At 48.1% G+C, this 23,738-nt stretch overlaps 1 protein-coding gene across 4 annotated transcripts; it reads right to left on the bottom strand.

The window, feature by feature from the left end:
* Positions 1-930: 930 nt before the first annotated feature.
* LOC131666979 (homeobox protein onecut-like) lies at positions 931-23,719 on the bottom strand. 4 transcript variants are annotated; one of them, XM_058940127.1, is made up of 6 exons: positions 21,320-23,719; positions 16,707-16,805; positions 11,316-11,388; positions 6,428-6,451; positions 6,028-6,143; positions 5,007-5,144 (listed from the first exon to the last, which is right to left on the bottom strand). In XM_058940127.1, exons 1-5 carry the CDS (start codon positions 22,965-22,967, stop codon positions 6,029-6,031), a joined length of 1,959 nt encoding a protein of 652 aa, XP_058796110.1. In that variant the 5' UTR covers positions 22,968-23,719; the 3' UTR covers positions 5,007-5,144; position 6,028. The 4 variants fall into 4 exon arrangements, with proteins under 4 accessions (XP_058796108.1, XP_058796109.1, XP_058796110.1 ...); XM_058940125.1 differs by lacking the exon at positions 11,316-11,388 and having other exon boundaries at positions 931-5,144; XM_058940128.1 differs by lacking the exon at positions 16,707-16,805.
* Positions 23,720-23,738: the final 19 nt, after the last annotated feature.

The following is a 23,738-nucleotide window of genomic DNA, read 5'->3' as shown; positions in this document are numbered from 1 at the left end:
AACTAGACTGTGTTTTTTGGTTGAATTTCAAAGTGGAATCGATATAAGACATGTTTTTAAAATAGTTTTTAACTTGAATATAATAAAATTTGTTATGTTAATTTTTATATGCAGTCATTATTATAAAAATCGTCTGCAAGCCAATTTTCAATTTATTCAAATTCTATTATGGTCTCATCAACATAGCTAGTAAATTTTTATGGGATTCAGTAAAATAATACTTTCGGCAAATTAAAAAAAAACTGCAAATATTAAATTGTTGGCATCTTAAAGAATAGAGAACTGCATAGAACCCAATATAATTCTCAATAGTGTTATAAAAATAATCGCGTCAATGTATAAAACGTCAAAATAAGCATTGGAAATAAGTAAATTTGATTAGAAAAACGGGATTGAAATGATAGGGATTGTCCAGTTTGAGAAACCTTGCATTTTTTCCTAAACTTTGTTTATTCATTTTGAAAAATGTTATTTTAGCTATACAATTTTCAATCCTATAACTTATTGTGGTCCGAATTTTTCGCACACGATGTCAGGCGTCAAAGTCATATATGTATATAACTTGTATTCCACATTTGGAGCAGTTGCAATAACTGAATAATTAAGTTTAGCACACTCGATTATTTTTTAAGGGATAGGGTTGATGCGTTTGTACATAAGTTCAGTAAAAAATGATGATACTGATATTCAACGGTGTCGTAAGCAACATATAACGCTGTTTCGTGTAATCGACTCGCTATGGATTTTTATGATTGATGTACCGAGAGAAAACAAGGCGAAAAAGTCAATGACATTGAAGCATCGAGGTTTATTGATACCATTTGTCGTCTACTTTTATCACATTCATCAGGTATTAAAAATCAACAGAACAAAACAAAAGCAAACAATCAACGAAGGGTGTATAACACAAGGGACTCGATTATAATGGTAAATAAATTAAGTTTAATTGCTAAGTAATAAAATGTTAATTACATATTCCATTAAACGATCAATTAAGTACAACACACGTCTCGTGCAAAAGTGTAAAGAATTCAAGTGCTACACTCAATTACCATTTTTCATCGTCGTCACGATTTAAAATCATGCCGCTTCTTTTTTTCATTTTTTTTTTCTTCATTTATAATTCTCGACTACAATAAGCTCTTCGTAAAACGTAGTAACATTGTAGTTTACAGTAGTTTACAATTGTCCGCGCCTCGAATTTTCCGTCGCTAGTACAATAATTGTATTTTTGCCTCTCGAACGCGCTCATGCCAGAATAAAGTTGCTCGATCTACGCAAGACCGTGCCGATTCGTCGTGTTCAAAAGGGAAAAAGAAAGAAACGCGCGCGCCCCTCCGCGGAAAGACCGATTCGCCGGTCGCGGGACCAAAAAATTTTTATCAACAACTCGATCCTAGCACTCGCAACAGATTCGCGTTCTGCTGCACGCGCTCTCTCCGAGAAAAATAAATCGGGAAACAATATGACTATATGTATGTCTCTCCGCTCGTCCTAAGTTACATTCTACTCTTTTTCTCTCCGGCGCACGGCTTACAACCACCACACTCTTCCACTCGCGAGCTCACTTATAATATAAATAATAAATAAATCATAAATATTCACGTATAAGCTATTTTTCTTATATCCTTTGGTATTTTTCGCTTGAACTTGTGTGTCTCCTTAGCTTATTAAGAATAGATAACCGATCACTCTTATACAAACAGTCACCGATTCTCTCGCGTTTATAGTTGTCCTAGCAGTTTTTGTTTTTTGTTTCTTGTCTTTGTGTGTGTGTGTGTGTGTGTGTGTGTGTGTGTGTGTGTGTGTGTGTGTGTGTATTCCTTATGATCCGAGTTAATAATACACCGCTAAATTCCTCGCAATTCACACCTCTTCCTAATCAGATCTCTCACTTGTGTCGAACTTGTCCGAATTGTACATATAGCTCATATTTCTTGCCTTTATATAAATATACATGTACATATACATATGTATATATACATATATATGGTTTCAATCATACTGTGACACTCGTATTATAATAAATATAGTTAATTGTTTACTTGGTTTTTTGTATATATTTTTTTCTTGTCCCTTATTATTTTACAGCGCCGCACTCGTCCAACTAATCAATATATACCTTATTGTCGTGTGAACTATTTTTCCCCGTTAATCTGTTGGTTGACGCAATGTGATAGTCAAAATAAGATGACGAACTGCATATCCGAGATGTACGATCGCACGTGTCTCCCCCAACCAGCCATGAGCACTCGAATATTCTAAGATCCTTCGCGAGTCGACGTGCACATGTACGGTCAAGCGAAACGTGCCCCGCTCGTTTTCCTTGCTCGTTTTCATCACATATATATTGCCGGTGATACATTGCGGTTTAAAATGGTTGCGCGCCCACCTCCCGCGCGCACGCGATGCGAATAATAGTATAAATAACGTTATTGTGCCGCTCTCTCTCTCTCTCTCCCTCTCTCTCTCGTCCATCTGATAAGATATGTCTCTGGGAAAAACAATGTACAACGTTGGCGAGGGCGTTACGTGTTGTTGCGGGGGTATGCTCGGGAGGATCCTTCAGATTACACATTAGAAGCATCGTCGACGCACAGGTAAAAAAATTATTATCGCTCGAGACGAAAGCTCGGCTCGTATATATTTTATCTTATACATGGTTAGTCGGCTCCCGATCAGGCGACGAGGCGTTAACGTAACGACACGCGCGCGCGCGCGCACCCGCGTGCTTCACGGCACATATGTATGGAATTCGACGCGCTGCAGTGTTGTGTTACGGCGATCGCGGAGAGAGACGTGCGCGCGCGACGAATGCGCTTCTATACTCTTTAGTGCTTCTTCTTTTTCTCGGGTTTTTTTTTTTTCTTTTTTTTTTCCAAATGTTCCTTCCTAGGCACTTCGATCCGTCAGGAAAGTAAACCGCGAGTACTACTAACGTGTGTACAATCCTAAAAATGATAGCAGCAACGATGAGAGCTTCTACAACCGCTTTCTTCTGTATAATATATCACAATTTTTAGTGTGTTGGTTTTTTTTTTGTTTTGTCTTTTTTTTTTATATTCTCGATCGCCAATGAATCAAAAAACCAAACGTTCTTTCGAGCTAATCGCGATGACGAAAAATAAAAAACAATTTGAAATTTGACAGGAACGAATAAAACTTATTCGGCCAATCGATGATGAGCAAGCGCTAGATAAAATTTTTTTTCATTCTGATTTACTCGAAAAGCCGAAAACATTGATAGCTCGCGCTTTATAAAAATCATCATGCACACGCGTCGGAATCAGCCGCGTTGTTTTTTTTTTAATTTTTTTTTTCTTTTAATCTCGCTTAACGTTTTTTTTTACAATTTAGCCTACACGTTGTTCAACGAAACAATCTCGAGGAATGATAATCGTAAGCGTAAATGATTAACAGTACTCAATAGAGTTGACTTGTTTCCCTGCGAGTTGACGTTTTTGCAGCAACGAGAGTCGCGTCGAATTAAAAACGATATTGACTGCATTTTCGTAGTCGAGTTTCTCAAGGTACTCTCATATTTTACAAATGTCAATTTCGTAAAACAAACAACCAAAAGCTTTACAGTTACGAGTTGGCTTAAAACACTAAAAATTTTAAAAAAGTTACTCACTACTCCCCAAAAACGTCAGCCCACGAAAAGGGATTGCCTAAGTAAATTGACTCACGGGGTTCACGGGGAAAGAAAAGCCTTACGAGGCAAATACACGTAAATAAATAAAGCGCGAGTAAATTGATGAACGAAAGGGAGAGAAAAATAATTGTACGAGTGGAATCTCGTCGAAAACCGATAAACAATTGTCTACAACCTAACGAGGCAATAATGATGCATCGCGAGGAATGCCTAAGAATTAAGTAACTCCGCCGTAGCGATCGTCCACCCCTGTATCGAAAAAAGAGAAGGGATAATAACGAAAACGAAAACTAAACGAAACGAAAAAAAAAAAAAAAATGAATCAGTCCTTTGGTCTTATTGATTCGTACCCCACTATGATAAATGTAGCACAGTTTAAGTTAGCTATAGAGGTGTCCACGCGCGCGCGCGCGTGTATCTGTGTATGTGTGTGGGTTATTTGTGTAAGTATGTTTGTGTCTCGCAGTACATTATACAATACTTATACACGACGCTTGTAATCTCGTCTACAATGCAACTATCTAATGTTTAAATTCCTTAACAAAAACACCTTGCTTTTTATTTGTTTTGCATCAATACAATTGCAGTAATAATAATAATCATCATTTCCGTCGCGCTTTCTAATTTTTTTTTTTATAATCGGTAATAAACTTGTTTCTCTCTCTCTCAATCTCTCTCTCTCTCTCTTGCTCTCCTTAACTATAATACTATTTACAGCGTATATAATACACAAGTCTCTTTTCCACACACAGCTGAGCCTCGTAAGCCCTTCCCCTATAAGAATTGCACACGTTGCACCGACGACTTGCCTAGTGTTTTTTGTACTATGCACGAACGGCTCTCCTTCGCTTTCACACAGGAAGGAGAGAAAAATAGACGTAGTTTTCTCTTATTTTTTTTTTCATTTGTTTCTTTGTAGTCGAGTTTCCCCTCGCTCGTTTCTCTCTCTCTCTCTCTCTCTCTCATTTACTTTTTGTTCGTCTGTTTGTTGTTGCACGTAGTGTACGATCAAGTGAGTGAGAGTGAAGAATGGTTAATTATCGAGTTTGTTATGTATATATTTATATATCTATGATAGATATCAGCCACGCAGGAGTACACTGGCGGATAGGACGAGAGCCGCTCTCGCCTTTCTCTCCGGGCTGTTTCGGTCTGACTAGATTGCAAAAGTGCGAGAGAAAGGCGAAGATCGCAGGCTGGCGATTTAGGAGAAGCTGAGCTCCTCCTCGGGCGACTCGTCCTGGTACTCCTCGTGGTCGGACGTGTGTCACAAGACGTCGCCGGCTTGCCGGGGACTGATGCCGATCGTCGGTGACAACTGTCCCTCGTCCACACTCGACGACTGCTGCTGCGATTTGGGGTCCTCGTCCTTCCATTTGTCCATTGATCGTCGGCGCGCGTTCATGAAGAAGTTACCAACGGTCGTCGGCTCGAGGCCCAGCTGCCGCGCGATTGTCACCTGCATCTCCTTCGACGGCCTCTTTGTCTCCTGCAAGCAGTTGGTATCTTACCGAGCTGGCCGACGGCTCGTCGCCGCTCGGGGGAGGGGGCACGCCGCGGAAATTATTCACGAGGCGGTCGATAACAGCTCGCGAGCTTCATTCAGCCGCCCCGCGCGCCCCGTCAGCGCACACGTACGTGGTGCCCGCGCGACGTTGCTAGATGACCGATTTCGTGGCCGCGTCGCGGGGCGCGAGCACGTTACGCCCGACAGGTCTTTTGTTTGTTTTTCTTTTTCCTTTCTTTTTTGTCGCTAACGTTTTCGCCGCGCTCGTCAACGATTCGCCCGAGCTCGACGCCAGGTGCTATCGCCGAGGTCGCGTCTCGCGTCGTCCGATTTACGCGAACGTCCCTTCGCGCCTTCGACGTTTCGTCTTCGATTTCGGACCTCGCGCGAGCTCGACATCGGTTCGCGAGTCGATTCCTCAAGGTCTTCGGTGACGAACTCGCGAATGTCGTCGACGGTGGACGAGCGAAGAGAAAAGCGAGGAGACGCGTGTATCGCTTCGACACTTCCAACGGAAAAAGAAATAGGAAAAAAAAAGGAGAACATCCAGCGCGTGGAACAATGAGGAGGCTCGGCGGAGAAGTTCGACGGCTGACTCGACGCTGCTGCACACTACTGCAAACTGGGCCACACCACGCGCGCGCGAAGGGGAGGCAGTCGCGCGCCGTTATCAGGCGAGCGAATCGAGAGTGCGAAAGCGGGAGAGGAAAAAAAAAGTTTGGCTCGCATGGATGACGAATGGACCGCGGCGCGCGTCGGCAACAGCAACAGGTGCGTGCAGTGCGTGCGCGTTTCTCTCTCTCTCTCTCTCTCTCTCTCTCTCTCTCTCTCTCTCTCTCTCTCTCTCTCTCTCTCTCTCTCTCACCTTAAAAATAGCCTGTAGAGTACGGCGCTGGAGGTCGGTGAAAACCAGCCGGGGCTTCTTGGGGGCGGGCTGCTGGTGTTCGGCCTGACTCGACATCTCGTCTTTCCTCTTGCATGCTGCAATCATACGCACGTCTAGTTCAGAGCCTTTGCCTTTGGGTTTGCTTTATTTTTTTTAACGCGACCTCCCGCGTGCACGTAAAAAAGAGGCTCGATTTGAGTCGATTTGCTTCTCAATCTCAAAATCTCGACATTATCGAAAGAAGATTCGATTAATGAGCGAGAGTAAAGAAAAACACTGAGAAACGACACGCGGAGAAAAGCAACACGGACGATCTCATGGTCGGCTCAACTGAGCGAGGAAAGATCGAAAAAACAAATGCAAAGAGGTGTGTACTTACTTCCGCGCTGTGGAATCTGTGCAGCTGAAAGCAGAAAAAGAAAAATTACGTATTAGTACGAGTGGCGCGTGATTCGGAAAACAAGGGGGGATCTTGGGGGTTAGAAAGAGTTTTGGCAAGAGACGAAGGAATGAATTATCAGCGATAATCGCGTCGGTTATATGCTTTCCAACTCTTTCGCTGGTTGCTTTTGTCACCGCGAGAATACAGATACACATTCATAGGCATATAGACATTCCATTGACTTTCCCAAAAAAACAAAAAAAAAAAAACAAACAAACAAACAAACTTGGAAGAAAAAAATTAGCTACGAGGGTAACCAATACAGTTATATATGTATATCAGTGCGTGCGTATCGTGTGGTGAGTATATTCTCCTGTCGTGTGGAAGATGCATACAGGCATCCACGGCACGCGTGGCATCGAATGAGCAATTTTTAATTTCGTCAACAATGAGCCTTCGTACCCGATGAAAAAAAAGGATACCGGATGCATCGGACTGTCCCAATTTAATAAACGCGCCGGCTCTTTTTTTTCACCCCCGCGATCGGATTCCGATGGCGGACTTTCGCGAACAAAAAAAAATAAAAAAGATAAATAAATAAAAAAAAAAAATGAAAAACGAAAATTCGCCCGTCGGGCTTATACGTTTCACCCCACACCCCCCGCGCCGATCTTCCGCACACTTCCGTCGTCCATCGAATATTCATTAATGCGCGGCCCGGAAACCGCTAATGAAGGGTCGCACCCGCGCGAATGCACGATCTGTCGATGAATCAAGCTCGCGACGTCTTCGCATTAAGGTAATAAAAGGGAAACGCGCGTCGTCCCGGCGATCTTCTTTTTCGTTCCCTTTCTGTTTCCGAAAGAGAGGGAGAGGGAGAGGGAGAGAGATACATTATGTAAAACCGATGACGTCGTTACGGGACGTGTAACTCGGAAACGATTGGCCCCGTCCGCGCCTGGCAGCGCAGAGCGATTAGACGTTACGCGCGACGACACCTCTCGACGCAAATGTACGCCCTGGTTCTGGACATTGCCCCCACTCTCGCTCTCTCCCTTTGCCCGCTCTCGCTGATGAGTATCGAATGATGTTGTTTTCTGAATAAGGTGAGAGCATGTATTTCGCTTGTATACATGTGGCAAGAATAGTTTTCGCCAGGGCCAGAGCGCAGCCCTGTACGTGTCTTGTTTCGTTCGGTTTCGGCCCGGAAAGCTCTTGTAAGGCATGGCTTTTATTGGAAACTGATCGGAAATTCATCTCTCAAATTTGTAGCCTGCGTCTTCTTTGATGGAGGCACCGAGCGCGGGTGTGTGGCAGCGATCGCATACGTTTGGAGCGGCGCCGACTATAAATTTGACAGCGGAAAAGAATTGCCTTACGCGAGCCTTGCATCAATCACGAGCAGAGTTTGATTATTCCAAAATGATATAGGGTGTTATCAAGTATATATGTTGATACGTTGTTACATTCATGCTTTGTTTCAAGGGGTTTATACTCATATACGCGCAACATCATAGGGTATAAAAATGGCAATAATATGTATAGATAAATATATATGTATATCATCGACTTAATGATCTAAGATATAATTACGACTAGTATATTAATATGTATATTATGATTAATATGTCAACTACTGATTATCGAGGATATAGATCAAGATGCTCTCGCTCTCTCGAGCATTACAGGCGTTCAATATTTAAATGGGTCTTACGTTTTAATACATAAGGGATTGTAGTTTACAGAGAGTGGCCATGCAACTACAGCCCGGTGGCGTTTTATTGAGAACACAGTTTAAAGACAACTTTCGATAAATGCTCCCCCGCCTCTCCCCTGCGTTTCATTTTCTTTTTTGCTTTGCGTTATTTATTTATTTATTTATTTTTTTTTCTCTCTTTTCGAGGTCCCAGCGCGGATTGTATTTCAAGTTGCGCGCTCCGCGCGGCGATTACCGCTGCTCGACTCGAAATACAATCGTCGGGGATCAGAGCGGGAAAAGGCCCTCGTCGTCTTTTCTCTCTCAGTAACAGTTGTTGCTTTTTTTCTTTTTCCTTTTTTTACTTGACTTTTTCATCGGTTTCTCTCGGTACTTGGCGCGTATACGTCGACTAATCTTGCCGTTGCAGTGACATTGAACATTTATTTTAGCAGAGCGTAGTGTTGGCAAAGAAAAATAAAGAGAGAAAGGAAAAGCTTTTTGCTCTTCATCTCTGCCGGCTTCTCGTGTCTCTATATATCTCGTTGCGTCAATATCAATAACGGCTGACTAGCCCTGGACGCTGAACCGTGACATAACTCGACGAGCCGTTTAAGCCCAACACCCAACAACAAACTCACACGCAAACTCACACGCAAACTCACACGCAAACTCACACACAAACTCAAACTCACATACATACACATACACACACACATTCTCTCTCTCTCTCCCTCTCTCTCTCTCTCACTCTCTTTCTCTCTCTCCTGCGCGTCATGGAAGACCGGTCACACTCTAAAAACGAAGCGACCCCCTTTCTTTCCTTTTTTTTTTATTATTTTTTAAAAGAGAGAGGGTTAGTTACGTACAGCCGTCAGCCCCCGATGCAAAAAAAGGAAGCTTAATCGAAAAATTTGAAAAAGGAATGCCTCTCGTTTGCTCTCTACGATTGAATTCAAAGCGCGTCATCAGCGGATACATTTTCGCGACTCGTGTATGCACAGCGTCACCGCGGAGTTTCCGTTATAACTCGGATTTTCGGAAAAGAAGAAAAAATCCATGATACGTATGTCGCAACGACGAGCTCTTTAATCGAGTTGCGAACCAAACGAAACGAATCGACGGTTCCAAGCACATATCCGCGTCCAAAAATAGCCGATAGACTCGACTTGTCAAAGTCCCCTCTCTCGCGGAATTGAAACGTCTTTACGAGAGAATTAAACATGGCGCCGACTCGAAGGACCGACTTGATCGAAGCCACGGTCGTCTTCGTATTTAGAGTGTGATTTGATTATTATAGCATCGCGATGTAAACGGTTCAGAGTCGTATAATAAGCGTCCAGCGTCACCGTTTCATCAAATTTGTATGAAGAAAACGTGCATAGATCGATGGATAAAATTTGAGCAACGTCCACAAAGAAATTTCGAAAAATACAGGAAGGCTTTACTTTGCCAATTGTGCCTGGCTGCATATATATATGTATATATATAGATATACATACGATTTGTTTTTCTTGTCTTTTTTTATTGTAAATCACAGATTTAAAAGCAGCTTCTCAATAAAATGCCTCCGTATTAACAAAGTTGTGTTATCGTTTTTATTTTTTTTTGAAAAAGTTGTACAAAAGGATAGATGTATTTCTGTATTGATGTGATTATCTCGTCTAATAAAACGCATAAATATACGGTCAATAAAGCAGCAGCAAAGATACAGTGTGTCATGTTGATAATGATGGTATTAGTTGTTTTCTTTTTATCTGATAATATATCTTCAGTTGTATGCGTCATAAGATAGGTATCATATACAAGAACAGCGAGCGTGCAAGGAAAAGACTTCTCAATGATAATTAGCTTGTACTTGGCTTGCCTTGTTCGTACTGAACAGAACCAAAGAAAAAAAATTTTTGAAAAAAACAATGAAAGAGATACAATCATAAGTGTGTTCGTCCACCAATATTGTGCGTGTGTACTGTGTGATGAGACGTAATGTCGTGTAAGCAAGAACTGAAATCCGCGACAACAACAGGAGGTAACGGAATAAAGAGGAAGAATAAAAAGGGGGAGAGTGGGGGGTCATTGATCCGCGCGTAAGCAGCCAATTTGATTTGTGCGCGTCATCGACCGCCGACAGACTCTATCGTCGCGGAAATTCTTGGCTCGTTTCAATTGCCACTAGCTTCGAGTCAAGACGCACGACGATCGAGGCCTACGATCGCTGCACATCAGGACTACCCACGAGCGACAATATCACCCCCTCCCGCCTCCCGTGAATTCCCTTTTGTCTGGTGTGATTTCGTGTAACGCGCGAGAGTGCGCCCAGCGAGGCGCGTTCGATAGATCTGCCGGGGATCGATGAGCCGCGCATAATGAGAGAGCGTCGCGCGCAAGAGAGACACTGGATATCAAGTTGAAAAAAAGAAAAAAAAAAAGAGTAACAAAGAAGGTACACAGCAAACAAAAGGGGTACGAGAGATAATAAGATTCATTCGCGGCTGCCGATCGAGCTTTCGACGATCATCATCGGAGACGAGGACTCTCTCTCGGTTTTTTACTTTTTTACTTGTGGTTTTGTTTGCAAACAAAAGACAAAGTTTATGGTATTATATATAGGGTCAATATATCACTTGTCGGTACGTGTACGTCAATTCCATCCATCAGACCATACATAGTATTTATATATAAATATATATAGCTATATAAAAGAAACAACGTGTGAGACAGATATATATATATATATACATATATATATATATATATATATATATATATATAAACAAACTGAATAATATTATATAACAACAGAAGAAGTTTTAAGACAAACGGAGCCGTGTGATAATAATATCTGTATATAATAAATTATGCAAAGGCAAGTTTAGAATCGGCAAGTATACAAGTACAGAGGTATATAGATTCGGGTTTAGATATATATAATATTGCTTTGTATATATGGCAATCAATCCAGACAATCAAATCAAAATGAAAATTAAGTCAAAAAATTAAAGAACCTATATATACGTTAATATATATCTCGTTACAACCAAAATGTATGTAATAATAATAATAATAATAATATTGAATATATAATGTATGTAATATAAGTATATAATAAATAAGAAATGTATAATAGTAGTATATAAGATATATGAGGTTGTTGGATAATTAAACGAACACCGAAACTGAGAGACTCACAAGCAGGAAGAGGAGGGTGTTTTCCTTCTCTTAGAGTTGACCGATCGCACGTTAACATTGCGCATCTGGCAGTCTGCAATGCATAAAACATAAAAACAGGGAGGGTCATCAACATCACTTTCTTATCTTTTTCTCTCTCGCCACCTTTCTTTCCTTCTTTATTTTTTTTTCTTTTGGAACCATTACCCATCAGTGTCTTTCTCTGTGTCACACATACAAAATACATAATTTTCTTGATGATGATACAATTGTTGTGTATGGCGAATCTTCGTCGTATATATTCGAGGAATTCGATGGGGCGGGGTGGGGGAGAGGGTTAAAAACGTCGTTGGTTTTGCTGCAGCCTGTCTGACTTTTTAATTATCGCGTTTGGCTTTTGACATTATATACATGACGGTCCTTCGATCGGGAAAAACGTCTGCCGAAGAGAAAAGGTATTAAGTGCCAGAACACACACACGCGCGCGCGCACACACACACGCACACACACACACAAGAGTGGGGGAGGAGAGAGGCACGTACGGCACAGAGGAGACACAATTCGCTTTTTGCGTTTTCATTAGTCCACGCCGACACACTTCAAAACGGCTCGCTTTGATCGGAGGAATTAAAAGCCCGACGGTTCGTTAACCTGTCCGCCGTATCAATTGCCTATCCCACTTCTCTCGCTCTTCGACGTACGTACGTACATGTGTGTGTGTGTGTGTGTGTGTGTGTGTGTGTGTGTGTGTGTGTGCGAGGACTCGGTCAGAGACTCGAAATAATAATTCAGAGAGCACTGCCTACGCTGCGTATTACAGTTAATTTCTTATCGATCGACCGACGTCGAGGGGGTGGTAGAGGAGAAAAATCGCAAGAAAAAACGAATGCTGAGAGAGAGAGTGCCCTCTCTAAAGCTTATAATAAATGCCGGACCGCTCTCTCCCTCTCTCTCTTTCTCTCTTCGATTCTCTGTCGAAATATGACGGCGCCCAGGCGGAATATTGGAAAATGCCGAGAGAGCTAGCGATATATGCATATAAACACAAAGCACAGTGTAAAAAAACGCTCCGTGGATTTTATACATATAGATATGCAGGAGGAGGCTGAAAGAGAGAGAGAGAGAGAGAGAGAGAGAGAGGCTAATCCATAGAGTTGCAGTGTAATTGTAATCCGGCGGAGCTGACCTTTTCTTTTCGTTTTGCCGCTGGAGAAACAGCTTCGCCATTAAGCAACGTCTATCATTTATAATTCACCGATGGCGATTGATAGGCGGGATAATTATCTCTAGCCGAAAAAATCAAGATTGTCTCCTTCTTTTTCGTTTCTCACCTTGTGCACGTGTGTGCCGGTGCGCGTGTGCGCGTGCGCGTGCACGTGCGTGCGTGCGTGCGTGCGTGCGTGCGTGCGTGCGTGCGTGCGTCTGTGCCGTGTGTGGAGCAACTCAATCCTTTCTCTTGCTGCGGGTCTTCGCGCCCTGCAAATGACGACCCTCCTATCGAAAGCCCCGCTTGGGTTTCAATTCTCCACTCGGCTTTTGCCTGCCGAAGTGACAACGAAAACAAATATAATATCGAAATCGACTCGGTGACAAGTTCTTGTCGGCGCTCGCGCGAAACTATTCAATTTGCAATTGACGACGAGAGAGTTGGAAAATGCAACGGCAGCGCTGCCTGCACGTCAATCCCTTTTTAGCGTTTCCGGTTTTAGCCGCACACGGTTTTCGCGCGACGCCGCGCGTTGTATGCTTTGTTCAAAACTCTTCAGCTGGGCAACTCATCAAGCTTGCATAAGGTTGAATAAAAGAGAGAGAGAGAGAGGGAGTCAGAGAATAACCGACTTGATCTAATAAATGCAGATAACTGTATGTCAACCGAGTTTTATTTTTCTGGTCTCGCTCGAGTTATGAGCTTCCCGTTTTGCATACCTTATCGCGATCTCCATTGACGAGACGTTGGACCGAACGACATATTTCGCCGGCGATTCGGATAATTAATGAAAAAGGGAAGCGCGCTATCGACCTCGCGCGACAATAAAGCCGTAGAACAGGCGGGAGCGGGGAGGGCAACAAGCCCCGCGCTGCCACGGAGGAAAAAAAAAACAAATAAAATAAAGAGAAAGGCGCGATAAGGAACTCGCGAGTGAAATTAAAAGCTCTAGCCCCCAACATTCGATACATGAAAAATGTGTAAATTTTTATTAATTGAGCCGCTTTTATTAATTTCCGAGCAGCGTCGCGGCGCAGCTGCGCCCCTGTGGCCAACCGCTGCCTCTCTCTTTCTCTCTTTCTCTCTTTTTCTCTCTCTCTCTCTTTTGTCCGCTAAGCAAAAAAATTCCAGCGATTCGTTTATTTAAGGACACCGCTGCACGTGGAATATTTTTCCTCGTATTAAAAATTCCGAATTGAGCCTCTCTTTGGATCCTCGCTGGTCGTTCGAGGGGCGGGTGGGGTGGGGGACAGGGAAAAATTTAATTACACAAAAGTTTTGGCATTCCGTCAGTGCATCGCGGTTTTCGCTCTCTCGTTTCGTGCCTAGGGATATTTTATTAATAACGAATACACGCGTGCATCGCGCGCGATTTCCTTTTTTTTTTTTTCAGCGTTCGTCCACCGTCGGGCCGAGTTTGTTATTAGTTATCGCGCTTACGGTTCCGAAACTTTCATCCCGCGCGCGCGGTTGTTCGCCAGCGCGCGAAATTCTCTCCTCGCCCGCACGTAAGACTGCACGCGCCGCGATCGATAAAAAAATATGCACGCTGCAAAAAATAATAATAATACAAAAAAGAGAGAGAGAAAGAGTTGCAGCAGCGGCATATATCTGTCCAAAAATTTCGCAAAGCCGCTGCAAGCGATGGGGGGGGGGGGGGGGGGGTTATTATCTATCGCGAGCTTCTCTGGCGCGCACTCGCTCCCTTCGATGGGTAGTGGGTGGAAATCAATAGCGGCCTTTAATCCGCGCTCTCGGTGCTACTGCCGCTTGCTACTCGCAGGTGTCTTACGGCGCCATTGAAAACGCAGCTGCGCAGCCGCCCCGCGAACGTGTATAGATTATTGATTGGCTGCCAAGGCGACGCCGCCGCCGTGCACCTCGCTCTCTCTCGCTCTCTCTCTCTCTCTCTCTCTCACTCTCTCTCTCGCGCGCGCGCGCGCGCACTCCTCGCGGGCTGCGCGAGGCCTAGAGTAGCCTCAACGCACGCTAATTAAGGTTCCAATAGTGGATCGCCGATTGCTCCCGCTCCGCCTTTTCTGACCCACAGAATAAGGCGCGCGAATGGCTTTTAGCGCGAGACCCTCCTCGATCTGCTTCTTGCCACTTGCATCTCACTTTTCGCTCGAGAATAGCTTATTTCGGCCTCTGTCTGTCTGCCTGTTTCTCTCTCTCTCTCTCTCTCTCTCTCTCTCTCTCTCTCTTTTCCGCGAAAAGAGTGCGCTGATCGCCCGCGGTGGTTTCGCCAGGCGGCCGGCGCCAACGTAAATGCCAAAGGCCAAGCGAGCATTGCTGCACCCGTGAATCGCGCGAAAATTACGTGGCGACGCACAGCAGCCGCCGAGCGCTCGGCTACCCCGACAACGATAACAGCAGCGATATGGCAATGGGAGCCCGATCGAATCGATAGCTGTGGCTGAATCGCGGCGGAAAAATTATCTCGTCTCTTGGACGCGAAGCCTCGGCAGCAGCAACAACGAGGAATAATTCAATGACCGCGGTGACGTTCGTATTTATATGAATCAATGAAGGATTGGTTTAATATTCTCGACTGGTAAATGATGAACGCCAGGGTGGCGTTTGAATATTAAGAAGAGCCCCTATCCCCGATAGTCTTGAATGAAAAGCGATTAAATATTAACGCGACGTACTGTAGCGGGGGAGGGGCAGGGGAGTTGACTGAAATCGCGTAACACAGATATCTCGGGACGGTAGGCATTATCAGCAGCTGGCATGGCTTTCCTTCTCGAGGAGCCATAACGTTTGTATGACCCAATTCATGGCTAATGAGCCGCCCTGCGTCTACATACACAGACGCGGGGCGAAAGCGTGCCAGGAAGCTTGAATAACTCACGAGCGGCGTTACACGTCAGCCAACGTTGTCTTCGTCTTCAATTTTTCAGCGCTAGCACCCGAAGGCTGTTCACCCCGCGATATAAACAAAGACTCGGCGTCGCGGCTTAATGTAGCAGACACGAGGAGGGTGTGCATCGGTGATCGATGAGGCCTGAGAATTTAAAACCGGACGAGCACTCTCTCTCTCTCTCTCTCTCTTATCTTCCCGAAAAAAGGAAAGAGAAAAAAAAGAGCCGACCGCATTTTATCGGATCCTATTAGCCGTGGCTGCGAAACTTTTCCAGACGACGAAAAGGAGAGAAGTTTTCACCGCGGCTAATTAATAAGCCGTGTCCAGTGGAAAACAGATGCTACACGAGAGAGAAAGAGTCGTTTTACTTATCGACGACTAATGCGGTGGAACTCGATTAAGCGACTTTTTTTTTCTTTTTTTTTTTCTTTTTTTTTTTTTTCGTCGCCATTGCGGTTGCATCGGGTATGGATAACGAGATTATCGCGCTTTTCTCTGCGTGGGATTGAGCTCGCTCGTAAATACATCTGCCGGCTAGTTTTCTAAAACACGCCCGTATTTTTATCCGCGTCAATTTGCGCGCGTATATCATTAGTCGAGCCGTCGCGTTATATATTTTATTTTTCGCGGGCAATCGGCGAGGCTCGCGCCGCTCTCGGAAGGGGATTGGATTGGTCGCGCGCTAATTTGCGTCGTCCAAAAGCGCGTGCACGAATTGTCGTGATCGGATGCAAGGATCGAACTGCTCGCTCGTGCTCGCTCGTGCTCTCTCTCTCTCTCTCTCGCAAAATAGCTAGGCGCGCGGCGAATCGCGCCGACGTACAATGGCCATTCAGGTATTTTTCCGATTCATCCGTGATGAAAATCCAAGATAGCGAGCGACGGTTTACCTCGTCGTCCACGAGAGAAAGAGAGAGAGAGAGAGAGAAAAACATTAATAAAGGCAGGCGAGGCAGCGGCACACGCGACTTTAATTAGATGCGTCGTCGTGTCCTCCCATTCACATATCGATGCACATCGTGCTCGCTCGTTCCGGGGGGTGCACTCAGTGTCCCATAGAAAACAGTCCGGGCAGAGGGGGGAGGGGATTGAAATCTCGGGCAGATTGGGACGTCGCGCTCCTTCGAGTCGCGATTGTTGGGCGGCTGATTAAAGTTTATAGTTGCCTCGTCGTCGAAACGAGAAATGAGAAAAGTACGTAACAACAAGAAGAAGAGAGAAAGAAGCAGAAGTAGGAGAAAAAAAAGTTATCCGGATAGAATAGAATGCAGCGACTTCTCTTTTTGAAAGTTTGTTTTGTTTGTTTGTTTTTTTTTTTTTTTTTTTTTTTTGACATTACCATATGAGTTGTGATACTGCTGCTCCTGGTGGAGATCCAAGCTCTCCTGTCCGTCCACGGCTACGCCACCGCTCGTCTCCGAGCAGTTGCTGCTCAGCGCTAAAACCAAACCGATAGACACAACCATCTCAACATTTACAATTGTCTTTGCTTTTGAATTTTGCTTATTAATTATCTGCTTGGCTCTCGCTCCGTTCTCGGTTTTTTTTTTTGAGTTGCACCTGGGTGATCGATATTCGCACGTTGGCCATGTGAAAACAGGTGTGCGTGAAACATTGCGAGCTTTTCATCGCGCCGTTTCGGCAAACTGTTTCTTTTTTTTTGCCTTTTTTCACTTTGAGAAGCAACGTTTGATTTATATAAAGGAAAAAAGTTGTGGCAAATCAAAGAATAATGGTTAACCAATAAAAACCAAGACGTAACGCGGCAAGCATTGTAAATACACTTATAACAAAACTTACAAAACTATAGTTAAAATTAAATTATAACAGCCGTATTCTGGTAATCAGTATGCGGTTTCGGATTTCGCTTCATCTACAACGAAACCATTTCAGTCATGTACAATTTATTTTTAAGTCTTTTAAGGAGATTATTTTATAATGGCATACTTAAATACTCCGTGCTAAGAGAAATTCGTCTGATTTAATTAATAGCTGTTGCGGATCAAAAGTATAAATAAATTTGACACAAGCAGTAGATAATAATTCAGAGTGACTTTAAAGTAATGAGTACAACCAATGCATTGCTTGTATTTACTAGATCGTTCTTCAACGGACAGCTTGTAGGAGGCTCATTGTTATAAATATATTACTTCAAGTAGCTTCGTCAAAATTTTCCCGCCATAAAATCGTTTCTTATAAATAAATATACGGCAAATTTTCATCGGTAGAACTGAACATATTTATTCGAAATTATAATTATTTTCCCGTCAAGTTGATCGCAATTAAAAAAAACTGAGCAAGAACTCCAGCAACGATCAGCTTAAAAAGAAAAACGAAGAAACTAATGGCTGAAACGGAATCTTTCTATGAAAAACGCAAGGTGATCACCAGAAAACGACAGAGCGGCATAGGCAAACAAAGCAGATGCACAATGGGACATCGATAGGGATGTATTTTAATGAAGGTGACGTCGTCTGGGGGTGGGTTGGGTAAATGAAAAAAGAAAAAAAAAAGACAAGGAGAGAAGACAGAAGACAGCAGCAGCGGCGGCAGCAGCGGCAGCAGCAGCAGCAGTAGCAGCAGCGGCAGCGGCGGCGGCGGCGACAGCGGCGGCAGGAGTGCAATACACCGAGAGTGAGAGCGCATAATAATTGTCTGTCTATCCGTTTGGCTTTTGTCACTTGGAAAACAACAAAAACATACACAATCAATCCATGGCAGCCTCGGCTTCGCTCGACGCAGGCGTATCCACAGTCGGTTACGCGTGCGCACGGCGCGGCGATCTTCGCCGGCAGACGTACAGAACTTTCAGGGCTCATTTGCGTGGGACATGAAATCCGCGGCCGAGCGCGCGTATACAGCCGAGTGGCGTGCGACAGCGAGTTTCGAACGCGATATCGCTCGCATGCCACGGTGTCCGCTGTCGTCGCCCGTTTTCATTCGATACCGCGATGGGAAAGCGCGAGCGCGTCTCTCTTTTCGGTAACGAGCGCCGCGCGCCTAGCCGTCGCAGATGGCCGCCGCCGCCGCCGCCGATTTATATGCGGGCGCGCGGCGGCCACCTGCTTCGGCGGCTTTGGGCTGCGCGATAGCGCGGCCTTGCCGATGATTAACGCCCCGGCCGAGCCGGTATTAGCCGAGCGCTCCGCCGTGATTTAGCGCGCTCCCGATACGCGCGACGCCTCCGCGAAGCGCCGACCGCGGAAGGCCGCCTCGGGGCGCGCGACACGGACGGCCGCGAGCGAGTCGTCGCGCGGGACGATCCGAGCCTTCGCTCGTCGGCCGTCGGCGCGGTCCCACCGTTCTTCCGTTCCGAGGGTGGTCGCGCGGAAATTAGGTTTCTCGAGCGTGCGAGTGTGGGGCTTTGCCGACAGGATACGTATCCTCCAGGTGAGAGGAAGGACCCCATGCGGCCGGGCAGCCGGGCAGCCGTGCAGCGCTTGCGTAGGTAGCATAAGGCCTCTCGCCGGCGTAGGCGTGTCGAGTTTCGGCGCGTGCCCACGCCTGAAAGCCACACCGGCTGCTGCTGCCCCCGGGTGCATCCTTTCCGACCCCCTCCCCACGCCGCCCTCCTCCCTCCCCGCTCCCGCGCAGCCGATGTCGCGTGCGCTCCTGCGGTTTTGCGCCTCGCGCGCTGCCAGCCAGTGGAGAAGCTAACTTTCCGTTTTGCGGCTGTATCATCGTTCGCGCGACTTCGCCTTTCCCCCACGCTTTTTTCTGCTTTCTTTCCTCTTTTTTTTCCCCTGTTCTCCTTTCTACTTTTACGATTTGCGATTAGGATCTTGTCGAGGGGATTATCGAATCGAGCGCTTACTCGTATGCTTCGAGTTGTTAGAAATCGAGGAGCGATCATCCAAAGCACGACGCGACTGTTGTTCAATTTTTTCTTTTCGATGTGAAATGGCTCTAGAAAGTCTTTGACGACAATCTCAGCCTCAGCGCTTCGCGCCAATGAAGACTGTCGTTGATCGAATTGCAACTTATTCAAAACAAATGTTAACAATTAAGAAAGAGCATCATGAAAGCGCTACATCAACCATGTCAAACCTTCGTTACATCGCGAATGAACGTGGCTAACGGCGAGCCATTAAAAGACCGCTCGTAATCGTAAAGCCACGTAGCATCGAGCAATAAAACGACAACGTAAAGTCAAAGGACATATATATATATATATGTATATATACGTATATATCGCGCGTCGCGAGCCAGCGAACGAAAGAAAGAGAGAAAAAAAAAAGAATCGTGGAAAGCATAGGCGCGCGATTAAAGTAAGTCGTCGTTCCCGTACGCGCGACTCGCACGAGGGTCGCGACAACTAGTTCAGCGGCATATAACAACTTGGCGTCAATGTGGGTTCTCGCATTTGCATGGACACAACAAGCGAAAAAAGTGAGAGGGGGAGGGAGAGAGACAGAGAGAGAGAGAGAGAGAGAGAGAGGCGGAAAGTGAAAAGGAAGTCGCGTCGTCGGTAGCTCGCGCGTAACCAAGACTACGCTGTCGATTGTTTATTTCATATTGGAAAAGACTAATGAAATGTCAGTAGCGGAACTTTCGGGCCGTGCTCGCACTCCGCGAGACAATACTCTCTAATCTGAAGGGCTGCGGATTGAACTCTCTCTCTCTCTCTCTCGCGTATTGTTTCTCGCCTGTATAGCTTCGTCGGCCTCCTTCGGCTTATCTTCGTCTCACTCTCTCTCTCTTTCTCTCTCTCTCTCTCTCTCTTTCTCTCTCTCTCTCTGCACGAATAACAAACGACTCGTCGTCGTCATCTTTTTGCCTTTTCCCGGCTCCTCTCTCTCTCACTCGATATATATATGTATACATATATATGTATATATATATACGGTGCGCTCCTGTCGTAACTTTGAAATTTTCAGTTGAATGCCGCCGCCGCAGAGCGCATCCAACAGTGGCTCGACGACGAGTCGAGAGATAGCGCGTACCTTTCATCCCCGCCTGTCCGACGAGCATTTTCGAACGACTATCCCGAAATAGTGCATAAAAACGCGCCAAAGGCGAGCGCTGGTTGCATCGCCGCGTGCGCCAGCGTTTCGATTGGGACGGTGCGTTCGCGCAATTTTTCGAGCGCGCGCGATGAAAATAAGAGATAGAGAGAGAGAGAGAGAGAGAGAGAGAGAGAGAGAGAGAGAGAGAGAGAGAGAGAGAGAGAGAGGATGCGCGGATTGCGCGCAGCAATCGTCAGCAGCGCGCGTGCGTGCGTGCGCGTGTAATGTGGGGCGAATGGGAGGCTGCGTCGTGACAACTGGACGGGGCAAAGAAGGCTGCAACACGCGAGGGTCGGCGGAGACGGACTACGATCAACCCAACTGGCCCTTATCGAGGACAGGTCACACTGCGAAAGTCAAGGGGGATGCGGAGAATAGAACCGAAGCACAGAAGGCCGAGATCTGGCGCGCGCGCTAGAGGGAAAGACACAGAAAGTACAGGCTGCAGCATGGTAGATCGCGGGCAACAATAAACGTCGAACGATAATAATAACGCTCTCGTTTTTTTCTCTCTCTCTCTCCCTCTCTCTGTGGCGCGCGCGCGGGGTAGTTTAGGTAGGTAAGGTAAACGCATCCAGCTCGCACGGCGAGCCTGACGTCTGCGCAGTGAAAACGATCAATACCCACGTTTCAGCAGAGAGGTTGTTGGTGTGGGTTCGCGTGTGTCGGAGGTGTGTGTATATGCGCGAGAGTGAGAGAGAGAGAGAGAGAGAGAGAGGCGCGCGAGCGAGCGAGCGAGCGAGCGAGCGAGAGAGAGAGAGAGCGCTTGGCGGGACGTGGAATCGGTCGCGCAAAAGTGGCGTTCCACGGAGCTGCACGCGTGGGCGCGCGCTCTCTCGCTCGCTCCCCGGCGAACGACGTGGAAGGGCTCGGTGGCGCTCGGTCGGTCGGTCGGTCGCTCGCTCGCACGCAGGCCGCGGCGGCACGTGGTGAGCACGTGACTAACCTGCCAGCCTGAGGGCGGACATCCGCTGGAACTCGGGCTCCTGCAGCCACTTCCACATCCTGCGGAAGGTCTCGCGGCCGCTCTTGAGCTTGGACCAGGGCTTGGGGTTGCGCAGCAGGTCGCTGAGCGTGCCCTGGCTGCGGCAGAGCACGCGCTGCGCGAAGATGGCCTGCGGTATGCTGTACCTCTTGAGCTCGGCGCTGATGCGCTGCGCCAGCTCCTTGGTGTTGATCTCCTCGAGCTCGGCCTGGCCGGCGGCCTGGGCCTGGCCGGCCGCCACCGCGCTCTTCATCACCACCGAGGTGTGCTGCACGTGCTGCTGCTGCTGCTGCTGCTGCTGCTGCTGCTGCTGCTGCTGCTGCTGCTGCTGCTGCGACTGCAACTGCGGCGGCGGCGAGGCGGGCGAGTGGTGGGCAGCGCCGAACTGCGCGGCCTGTGGCGGCGAGGGCGGCGAGAGCGCCTGCGGCGAGGCCTGCATGCGCGGCAGGAAGGCCGGCTCGTAGTGCGGCGAGGCGGACTTGTGCGGCGAGTTGAGCGCCGACTGGCTGTAGGCGCTCTGCGGCGAGAGCGGCGACGGCTGCAGGCCCTGCGTGGGCGACGGGTAGTTGTGCGGCGGCGACATGCCCATCGAGGGCAACTTGTCGTAGCTGTAGGGCGAGCCGGCCATCGCGCCCAGGCCGATATTCGCCAGGCCGTTGTTCTGCATGACGGCGAAGCTGCCGGTCACGCCGCCCTGGCCGGCCTGGCCGCCCGACTGGTGCGCGCTGTACACGAACTTGTCGCTCATCGTCGAGATGGGCGGCAGCGGCTGCAGCGGCGTCAGCGTGGCGTAGCTGGAGCTGGGCGAGAAGCCCGGCGGCGACATGCGCTCGGCCACCGAGGTGAGCGTCTGGTAGGTGGGCTCGGGCTGCATCGCCCGGAAGTCCGTGGCGTCGATCATGCTGGGCGACAGCTCCTCGTCGGCCGGCTGCTGCTGCTGCTGCTGCTGCGGGCCGCTGGCCTCGTCGCCGCGCGCCTCCACGATCACACTGCGGTGCTGCGAGTGCGGCTGCGGCGCGCCACCGCCGCCGCTGCTGGCGTTGTTGTGCGTGGCGGCGTCGCAGTCGGGCTGCTCCTCCTTCACGCCGAGCAGCTCGAGCGGCAGGCTCGCGCACGCGATGTCGGGGCTCTGCGAGGCCGACGAGTTGCCCGCGGACATAACCTCGGACGCGGCCCCCTCCTGCTGCTCGGCCAGTCGCTGCTGCTGCTGCTGCTGCTGCGCGCTGCCCGTCTGAAGCTCTAGTCGCTGCTGCTGCTGCTGCTGCTGCTGCTGCTGCTGCTGTTGCACGGCCGCGGCCACGGCGGCGACGCCGTTGCTGCCGCCGCTGTTCCCTCCACCACTCGCGCCTCGCGCGCCGAGCTGTTGGTGTCGCTGCTGCTGGTGGTGCTGTTGCTGCTGCTGCTGTGCGAGCTGCTGCTGCTGCTGCTGCTGCTGATGCTGATGCTGGTGGTGGTGGTGGTGGTGGTGGTGGTGGTGGTGGTGGTGGTGAAGCTGGTGGTGGGGAGGGGATGCGCCGGCGCGAAGGCTCCGCATCCGCGCCACCGACGAGGTGCCATCGAGCCCCGTCTCTAGGAGCTGCTGCTGACGATCCTCGCCTAAACTATCCATCGACGAGGCATCGGTCCTCGCGCGGTCCCTCGCTCGCACTGCACTCGCTCGCGCTCGCGCGCACTCCTTCGGCCTCCTCACTGGCGATCGCAGCCGCGCTCCCGATATCGATTGCCCGCTTCGAGCGCACACTCTCAGTCGCTGAAGTTCGTCACGAGCACTGCACTGGCGACGACGACTCGGAGGATCGATGCGCCATTCCTGAAGGCCGCGAAAGCTCTGCTCTGCCCCGGCGGGAGAGAGACAGACAGACAGAGACAGAGCGCTCGCGAGGACGCGACAGGGGGGAGTCGAGTCGAGACAGCGCGCACACGGACTCTCTCGCTCGCTCGCTCGCCCGCTGTCCGTCTTCGACGCGTGCGCCCCGACGTCGATATCAGCGATCAATACGCGGCCCCCTCCACTCTGGCTATCGGCTCCGCGCGCGCCAAACCAAGTGAGCGCCCGACGCTTGCAGCCAATATTGACGCGCTTCGATTATTACTCGACTCGAGCCCGCGACTGACTATTTCCACCCCTCGCTCGCGCGCGCCGCGGTACAACCACCGTGTGCGCGCGCGCTAGCGTGTGTGTGTGTGTGCGAGCGAGAAGGACGGAGAAGTACGCGACCAGCGCGACTCCGCCAGGGATGGATGGTGACGAGATGGAGCCACCCCAAAATACGCGAGCGCCTGCTGGTCGAGCCAGCCAACCAACGGACCGAGGGATCCAAAGCTGCTTACTTGCACTCCGCTCCCCACCACCCCTTCTGCCTCTTGTCGTTCTTCCTTT

This window comes from Phymastichus coffea, unplaced genomic scaffold (genome assembly GCF_024137745.1).
Source record: "Phymastichus coffea isolate CEN01 unplaced genomic scaffold, Cenicafe_Pcof_1.1 PCOF00062, whole genome shotgun sequence".
Taxonomy (NCBI): Eukaryota; Metazoa; Arthropoda; class Insecta; order Hymenoptera; family Eulophidae; genus Phymastichus; species Phymastichus coffea.
This window is presented reverse-complemented; position numbering and strand designations above follow the sequence as displayed.